The sequence below is a fragment of the Akebia trifoliata genome, chromosome 11 (genome assembly GCF_017979445.1).
Source record: "Akebia trifoliata isolate Shusen 1 chromosome 11, ASM1797944v1, whole genome shotgun sequence".
Classification (NCBI taxonomy): Eukaryota; Viridiplantae; Streptophyta; class Magnoliopsida; order Ranunculales; family Lardizabalaceae; genus Akebia; species Akebia trifoliata.
Window position 1 is genome coordinate 50,659,982 of NC_141385.1, and position 9,855 is coordinate 50,669,836.

The window sequence follows — 9,855 nt, forward strand, 5'->3', positions numbered from 1 at the left end:
ACCAAAACCTCAACAGAAAATGAAACACTATTGTAGAAACTGTTATCATAGAAATCACTGAATGCACACAACAGACCTTCACAGAGCGCCAATGTGAGTTCGGCCAACGAACAGGATCGAAGTCACTGATGCCAGTAATTGTGCCCATGTACCTGGACACAAACATAACCGCATAAGGAGGAAGCTTATACTTATATAGAAAACGTTTGGATATGATTGTCAATAAGAAAATAATTCATGAATGAATCAGATGAGGATGGACAGAAAAAGGATATCTGACCCTGCCTGGTGCCTTATCAACTCTAACTATGGCTGTCAACAGAGTAGTCATGCACATGAAGCACAAACAGGAAGGATGGAACCCACATTCAATTGTAAAAACAAGTAAATGCTCTAACAAGAGAAGAGCTCCCAGTCCAGGATGGTTACCTATTTATACATTGGACAGGTAATATTTGGCACTCCTTAGAAATCACTAAGCTCCTTAATTTCTTACTTTGTAAAAAATCGCCCACTTACATAAAAAATAATCAGATGATAACAAAAGCAAGGCCACATTTTGTACATAGATGGTTTGCATCATTTTTCCTGACTACCTAAAATAAACTGACAGATCAAATGGTTGGAAACATCGAATCAGATTGATTTTACCCTAGGAGATATCAAAGGTGGGGGCCATCAAAGAGCTGGTTCTACACCCAAAACCCCCCTCCCCCCTTCGCATTGAATGCTGTGTCGGCCTTAACTTTATAGGATGGTTACCTAAAAGTTTCTGATGCAAAAAAAAAAATTTATCATAGAAGCATATAAACATTAATTAAGGTGAGAGGCATACCGACGAACACTCGACTCTTCCGTTTCAAACAGCATCCGGAAGCGCATGCCAACAGAAACACGGGTGTGATAGACTGCTTTTGCATACTTGGCTAGAGGTATGACGAATTCTGATGGACTGGCCCTGAAAGAAATAAAATAATTAAAAACAAAAGAAAACTAACCAGAAATAATTTTAGTTTAAAATTTTTTCTCAATTGCGCATAAACTCTACCTTGGATTATAAAATATAGTGAATCGACTATTTGTTGCAGCTGCATGAGCCGCAGCAGCTAGGAGCCCTATGTGCATGCTGTCACTTGATAAAACTGACGAAGGCATCACAGTTTGTGGTCTATTAGCACGCCGGATTCCCAGGAGTAACTGATTTTTTTCATTCCTGAAAGCAAGCAAACAAACTTTCAGAGTGAACAATGAAAACTACATCACAAGAGTTGATTTCAGCATAACTGATAAGTTAAGAGGGGGTCAAGATGGGAAGATTGGTAGAAACTTCCTTCCCGGACCGTGCCTACACATGGCACATATGCATAATGCAAGGAAGAGGGAAAGCCACCATTTGACGGGTCCAACAAGAAGATCTAGCACAAAAATCACCCCATAGAAGTGTTCCTGGCTATCTGACTCATTTTTGGGGGGACTATACACTAAATATTCTGTGAAACCAACTGAACAGCAGCCCAACCTCCATGCATATGTGCCACATGCAGTACAGGTAGGTCATTCTTACCCAACACTTTGTCCTGGTGCAAGTTTTCCTTTGGAAGACTAAATATATAAAAGAAAATATAACTAAGGAAAATAAGGGGGTTAGGATTTTGGACGTGCCTACCAGATAAAAAGGACTGAATCACCAGCAACAAGTCTCTTTGCACTTACGAAAACGCTCCAACCTGTCGTAAGAAGATGCCTCTTTGGTTGACCTGCATTAGGAATGAAATTATTAAAAATTAAAAAACCTTAGCTTTCTCCCTTAGAAACTGGCCAACTTGTTGGGTTACATAAGTTAGCACTCATTTCCAGTACATAGTAGATAACATGTAACTCACTTTCCCTGGAAAAAAAATATATACATACTAAGATCACGGCAGACAAAAGAGGGATACCAAACACTCCGACTTCATTAGATAAGCAAGTACTAAAAGGGTTATACCCATTAAAGTGGACAATCTTCATGGCATTAGTAGAGGAAGGACACTGGTTACTTCTTTCTATCATGTTGCTACTGAGGGTGATGAATTTAAGGATTCCTTGATGAATGACTGAGTTTGAAGGGATTCAAATTTGTATGACCAACTAACTTCCTCCTTTGCCTGAAGGCATTTGTTTTTCGTTTTATTCCTCTTGACACTCATGTTACCTGTAGATCTTTGCGTGGGATTTGTGTCATAATCAGATTCTGGATACATGACAACATACAAACAAGCCTTAAAGAAACACTCATGTTAGTGGCTGAAAATGCTATAAATATGGCTTAAAGACTTCAAAGCCCAAATCGAATCCAGTGGGCTACATGTAACATTTATTTTTGTGGGGAAGTGGATTAAGAATGGTTTTGAACCCAAGCCCCTAGTATTATCACTCAATGACTTCACTTGCTCGACTTTTCTAGCTTACCGAGTTGGTACCTTCATTTAGCGGTATATCACTTGGGAAAGCATGAAAACCTGATGAGTCAAGTGGCACCCCAAACAACTGGACTTGATGGTGACATTATTGAGGACACACCAAGCAACTCTCTAGTAATTTTTCTTGAAGCATGTCCATCGTTTATGAACTATTAAAAAATGAGGAAGGTTTGACCAAATTCAGCAAAATACAGAAACCAACTACAGATAAAATGTAAACTCAACTGGAAAGCAGTCCAAAATATAGCCCAACATTTTGTTGGTAAGTATAAAATGTATTAAGGACATGGAGAAACATAGTAAAATGGTCATTAAAAAGAGAGAGATCATTGAAAAGTTAGCACCTAAAAAAAGAGCGCTACATTATCAATAATGAAATGTGTCTATTTATCTATATCTTGACTCAAAATGGGAGCATGTTTGCAAAAGGATCCTAGAGTATCTACAGTTGGGCTGGGAGGGTCTTGGAATTTCAACGAATTAGGTCCATCAGAATCATGAAGGCCTGTCTTTTAAATCCCAAACAAATCACTTAGGAGTCTCAAACTAGTTGTTTATTTTCCTTCCCATCAAAAATTATCCCAATCCTATCCTTCCAAAGACCCCAAGAAAACCCAAAGGGATCATACTCCACAAAATTCTTATTCTAAAGCCAAATATTGTGGCCTACCAACTTTGGAGAATAAATAAGACTGAATGGGAAAGATACAATTAATACCGAAAAGACAAATAAAATGGGACCAATAGCTTGGGAAAATAATGGATAAAAATGTGATTAATGAATTTGTAATAATATTTGCTTTTAATAAATGCAAATTATTAGGTTCCCGTATGTTGACAACCATTTACCCCAAAAGACCGATCTGATGGAAGAAGGCGCAACTATGAATATTATTACAACACTCAACACTCCCCTTCACCCATGACATCCAAGAGCACGTGAGCACGTGACATCCAAGAGCAAAGGTAGATATCACAACACTCAACACTCCCCTTCACCCATAAAGGTGGAAAATTCCTTCGAGGAGACTCGAACCCATGACCTATACAAACCTAGCGCTCAGATACCATGTTGACAACCATTTACCCCAAAAGACCAATTCGAAGGAGGAAGACGCAACTATGAATATAAGAGGGTCACGGGTTGAAATAGAGCACAACATGTGAGCACGTGACACCCAAGAGTGGAGGCAGATATCACAATACTCAACATCATAGACCGGGTTTACAGACAAATAAAAGTGAATAAACTTGAATTGAAGTGGTAACATCTTTTTTTGCTCTTTAAATTATTCAAGTCAAGAGTTTTGTTCAAAACAAACTACCATTTGACTATGATTGAATATCCATTCAAGAACCAATATTATAAGTAATCTTGTCGCTAAAAGTATGAACTCACTCCTTTTGCTATCTAAATTCACAGTCACCATGTATACCTTATCCAAAATATTAGAGTCAGCAACCTGAACCATAATTTTTTTTTTCCATTCAACTCTATCTTGAGCCATATCTTTTGTTAATTGAATTGGAAAAAATAATTCCTCCCGCTAGCATACAACTACTACATTCACAATGTGCTTGGATTGAGAGAAATGGAAAGAAGAGAAAAGAAAATAATTGGGTTTCTCTCCTTTTCTCTTGTTTGGATTGTTAAGTGGGGAAAGAAGAGAAAAGAATTGATGAGAAGAGAAAAAACAGTGAGTTCTCTCTCTCCCAAAGTGGAGAGATTTGGAGAAAAACCCTTTTAAAATATTTTATAATTCCAACCCTGCCCCTAGATCTCTTTTAAGACATTTTAAAATTCCAAAGTTGTCCCAATTTCTCTCTGGTCAATCCAAACATGGTGGAGAGAAACTAAGTTTCTCTTTTCTTCTCTTCTCTTCTCTTCATGGGTTTCTCTTCTCTCCACTTCTCTCAACCCAAACAAAGTGTCAAGTTCATTCTCATATGAGAGTCTTTAAGTTGGTTTTAAACCTAAGGGGAGTTTTTTTTTCTTTGACAAGTAAAGGGTTAGTGATTACAGGGGGTTTGGACCTAGGACATGGGAACAACACTCAACAAGTCTTACAAACTTAGCCAAGTTGGCACTTCTAAATTATTTTAGTTAACCTACAGGGAGTTAATGGTCACTTTACAACCCTCAAACTAGAACTAGCAAATTGGAGAGGGAGAGGGAGAGAGGGAGCACATAACTTTGAGATCAAGTATCCACCTCGTAACGAACAAAATTATGAAACCACATAGTAATATGAGTTAGAGAACCCCCCCCCCCCCCCGAAAAAAAAATAATAATAATAATAATAATATGTAGAAAGTCATAGATATAAGACGCATTATGTAAAATGGTACTTGTCAGAAACTTACCACGGAAAATATGCCTGAATTTCCATTCATTGTCATGAAGATCCCTTGCAATCAACTCTTGAGCAGGAGGCTGCTGGGAGAAGTCCTGAAACAGAAAAATAAATAAACAAAAAAATCAAGGTATGAGGTCATACCACACAAGACATCTTGGAGGAAATATGATAGTGTCAATTGTGAAGAACCAGAAATGGAGGGTGAAGTTACGGGTATATAAGAAAAAGCGACATACCAACGGAGGGAAGACTTTTTCAGCTGCCCGTCGAGGCACAGAGAACCCTCCATGAGTGCTAGTGTCACTTGCAGTTAATGTTTTACAGAAATAATTGGTTGGCTGTTTGCTGGGGGTACCCAACTCGGCAGGTAGGTAAGCATCCTTTTGCTCTTGCTACAGAAAATTTCATGTTAGGTGGGAATGGAAATCATACAACCAACAACCAATAATTGCAATCAAGGTAAAGCATCAGACTACCGGACTTAATGGTTGCAAGGTCATTTGCGCATACACTTCATCCGTCTCAATGTCTGCCTGAAATTAGACATATTTATGAGGGTTTTAGGGAGCAACCACATTTTCTTGAACCATGCTGATAACTAAACAGAATAAACCTTACATTCATAGTCACATTGTGAAGCAGACAGATCAGTTGTGGAGGTAAACTTGGGTAATTAGGTATATGAGCATCAACTTCCTTGTTGGTTGACGCAGCTACCTGAACAGGAAACATTGAGAAATCTTAATTGTGATAACATAGTAACACTGTAGATTAAGTAAACTTCATGTGACTCCAAAAGGAATTTCCACGACACCGGCTTGAATTGCTTGATGTACAACAATATACACACAAGACCAACATGGAAGTAAATAACTAATTAATGTACAGTACATGTAAGTTAAAGTAAGAAATAACATTGGAAAGAGAGTGGTTCTTGACAGGCTATAGATCACAATTCAGAACAGCAAAGGAAATGTCATTTAAGAATATTTGAAACCATTGAAAAATCCCTTTAAACATCATAGTCTACACCTTATTCCAATTAGTAGGATCAGTGTCATTTAATCATAAACTACATCTTCATTCAAGGCATGTTCCTTTTCCTACTACTTCCGTCCAACATAATTTTTCCCCTTCTTCCCCATTTAGATCATTTCACTTGAACCGAAGTGTTGCTTCCCATTGATGGCGTAATTAGTCTTCTTTCCACATGCCCGAACCACATCTCAGAAGATGACAATATCGACTTTTCATAGAATTCTAAAACAAAAACACCCTTGATTAGATTATCTACACCCAAACCCAAATACTAATCTTGCAGCATTCTAGCATAAGCTGGCACCAGAAGCAAGATGGGAATAAAATTGGCAACAAGATTTCGAGCAAATACTTTAAGAGATATATGTTAAGATGGCAAACATTAAATTAAGGGGTTCACATTCCATACGACCAATGGTATGGTTGTTATTCTACAATCTCATGATGTCAAAGTAGCTAGGATGATGTATTGGGATATAAATGTTGTTTACTAACCTGCTCACTGTGACCCTGGGGAAAGTAAACTACACGGCTTCCAACAGCAGGTAGAGAAACAAGAGGACCAGCACATGCATGCCACAGCTCAGAATTTGGACATCTCTTCTCCCCTGAAAACATTTTACCAAAACAACTTAAACTTGAATTAAGAAACACACCACAATGGTTGGGTTGGTTGGTTGTAAGAATTTATTAACAACATAGCTTAAACTAGGAAATATTGCATGCAATTTAACTAAAGAATTAATTATACATAATAAGGTAAGGAGGACCTGAGATATCATTATAATCTGAGGGGGAAAAGTGCCTAGAGTAGAAAGTTCTCGTCAATTAAAGGTTTAAAAAAAAAAAAAAAAAAGACCAAATCTTGGGGGAATGCAAGTGTAAGCTCACCTTCCTGAGTCTGATGAGTGAAACCAGACGTAGAAAGCCTCATTTTTTTTGTTGCAGATTGATTGAATGAGAACTTCGCACAAAGATTACTGCTAATCTGAATGAATATAAGCAAGAAGAGACCTCATCCACTTCCTTCGTACCAATAATTATCACAACTTCAATTTGCCCTCTCTTTTAACTTCAAATCCCAAAGAAAGTCGGAATTTTTTGGTAATAAGTAGTGCATCCGCAGAGTTTCATCCAAAACCAGTTCCGCCAAAAGAGACGACCGTTCTCCGCTTCATCAGTTAGTTCCAGATCTTCTTCAACAAAGCCCTAAGATTCCAATCTCAAACCAAAGCACCTACACATTTCAGTTCTTTACTTTATACTCCTAGGGTTCCAAAAAACACATCAACATACTCGGGGAAAAAAACACGCATTTCAACACAAGGCTAACGAAAACCAACTGAAATCAGAATCAAAAGCTACAAAGAAGCAAGAATTCTCCAGATCTCAGCTAATAGCTTCTACTGACGATTCCGCCAGGAAAACATCTCATTTAGCAGAGAGAAAGAAGAAAAAAAAAGAGAGACAGAAAGCTAAGAAAACCCTACACTTGATCTTCGTAACACGAATTACTTCATCTTAAACCCTAGATACCCAAGATCCCCACCACCGAGTAATCGAAAGAGCTCCAAATTCGTTGATAATCGTCTCGAAACGAGCATTATAGGAGGAATTGAGCATTAGGGATTGATTTCAGAGGAGAATGAGCAAATTTACAGAGCATTTGAAGGATATCCAGAGCTGAAATTACCCTTTTTAAGCTGAGCTGAGAGTAAGGTAGCTGCTGCTGTGCTGTGCTTGTGCTTGCCTGCTTTACCCTCAATCAAGACAACCGCCATTATTTTTAACTGGCTTTTATATCTCTCTCTAGAGAGTAGAGAGTAGAGATAGAGATAGAGATAGAGATAGAGAGAGAGAAAAGTGTTAGGTTTTATAAATGAGAGAGAAATAAAATATTATTTTTAATTTAATTATATATATTGACTCTTACTAGACACTCGTACCAATCCATCGCTTTTATTAAAATAAAAAATAGTAATAAGAGGGATAAGGATTATTTTTATTTATTTATATGTTCGCTTTTAATTTTTCCATGTCCATTGAAGGAACTATTGATTCAACCTCGGATATTTTCTTATTTACGGGTCTACCCTCAAGCTTTTATAATTATTGTGTAAGATAAGACGTTGAAACGGATAGTTACAACGGGATAACGGTGAAGGGGGCCATTACACGTGTTATGTTTGTTTTGTAATATTTTGGTTTTTTCTCTTACCCGCCACTTCTCTCTCTCTCTCTCTCTCTCTCTCTCTATATATATATATAATTATAAAATAAATTGTAAATTGTACCTTAAGTCTTTCACCTTTGACCGATAGTTAGAAGACAAATAAACAAGACGTCCCAGGTAAATCAAATCTCCTTCCAATCTCGTTTCCCTCCCATGCTTTTATACACTACTTACTACCAGTCTTCAACATAGTGGCGCCTCTTATACTTATTTTATTTCTATCAAATCTTCAGTTATGAATCTCTCGAGCCCACTAAAATTATTAAAATTGGAAGGGGGAATCAATTACGAAATCTATCAAATTACGGGAACAATTAAAATTTTAACTCATTTAAAGGGCTCCGAATCATTTGGAAAAGAATAAGTAACACGTCAATTTAGAGAAAGAAAGTAACTTTAAGTCAGATTTTAGTTGCACTTCGAAAAGTAGCTAATAATTAAGTATTCTATGAACTTCAACTTCAACTTCTTCTATAGAATTTTTTTTAATGTATATTACATTGGATCAATTGTGATAATTTATCGTAAGGATTTGAGGAAATTTAGATTACAAACCTTAATAAATAAGAAAAAAGTTGATGTGATAATGAAAGTTTTCTTGAAAAGTATGTGTATAATAATCACAAAAATATATATCTATATCATTTTCCTTTTTTTATTATTGTTGATTGAATTTTCAAAATTACAATTGAGTTCTACAAATTTCAGATGAATCAACTTAGTTTTTGGATTGGATGAAAGGTGACACTTAACCCAGTGGTAAAGGGTTGAGGAGAGTTGATCCCATGACTTAGGTTCAAATCCCGTTGAGCCCACCTTCACCCTATTAACCATCAACCCTATTGATTGCTTAGCGGGGAAAAAAGAAACTAAACTTGGTTTCTTAACAAGTCAATGAGATGGTCAATGCAAGCTAACATCAACTGATCTTCTCATACATATTAAAGTAAACAACTTAAATGCTCGTGGTTTCAACCTCTAACCGTCTATAATCAGTCATTTTCAAGTCTTCGATCTTTTAAATATAATTTTATTGATTTATTCAACCTTTATCTTGAATCCATCATTTTCTTAACCCAGCCTTAAAACTTTGTAGAAAATTCAATTTTGTTCAAAATTATATTATTTTCAACTTCTTCAAAATCCTATTTGATTATTCACTCAAAAATCAATTATCTTTCAAGCTCTTCAACCTTATGTTTTAAACTTCCATCTTATCTTCATTCATCGTTTTAATCCTAACATTAACCCATTTGTTAAAAAAAAAAAATTAGTCTTTTTTTTTTGTATCGGAACAAACCGATCTTTCCCCCAATTTGTTGTTTAAATCAAGAGAGAAAATTTTGAAATGTACATCGCAATTATATAATAGATATCCCTTAGATAAATCTTTGTAGTTGGATTTCACAGTCAGGATTTTGTGTTTTTCAATGAGTCAACTTTAAAGAATCTCCGGAGTCCGGACCCCAACACATTATAAAATGGAAGGATGGATGGAAGAAAAATAATGAAGTCCGCACATTGAATTTAGACTTTTATGTGGGCTCCATCCAAGAGCAAACACTTAAATGTGAGGTGCCCCACTCCACCCCACACAGAAGCTTCACAGTGTCTTACATCTAAGAAATTAAATATCCAATATTTGAATCAACTTTTTCAAGTAAAATTTTCGAGATACATTGAATTGGAATTAAGTCTAGATTCTAGTTATCAAATAACCATGAAATTGAAATAACAATATATAATAAAAGGTTTGAAAAAAAAA

General features: G+C 36.3%; 1 protein-coding gene across 1 annotated transcript in view; it reads right to left on the reverse strand.

Annotated features, from left to right (window-relative positions):
• LOC147392491 (auxin response factor 6-like) overlaps window positions 1–7,661 on the reverse strand; it is an 11,909-nt gene extending 4,248 nt beyond the window's left edge. The window contains 10 exon segments of the mRNA XM_086458250.1: window positions 77–152; window positions 836–958; window positions 1,049–1,213; window positions 1,667–1,757; window positions 4,827–4,911; window positions 5,056–5,211; window positions 5,296–5,352; window positions 5,438–5,536; window positions 6,353–6,465; window positions 6,749–7,661. Of these exon segments, the coding sequence (XP_086314376.1) occupies window positions 77–152; window positions 836–958; window positions 1,049–1,213; window positions 1,667–1,757; window positions 4,827–4,911; window positions 5,056–5,211; window positions 5,296–5,352; window positions 5,438–5,536; window positions 6,353–6,465; window positions 6,749–6,791 (1,008 nt within the window). The 5' untranslated portion in view covers window positions 6,792–7,661.
• Between the last annotated feature and the right edge of the window lie 2,194 nt (window positions 7,662–9,855).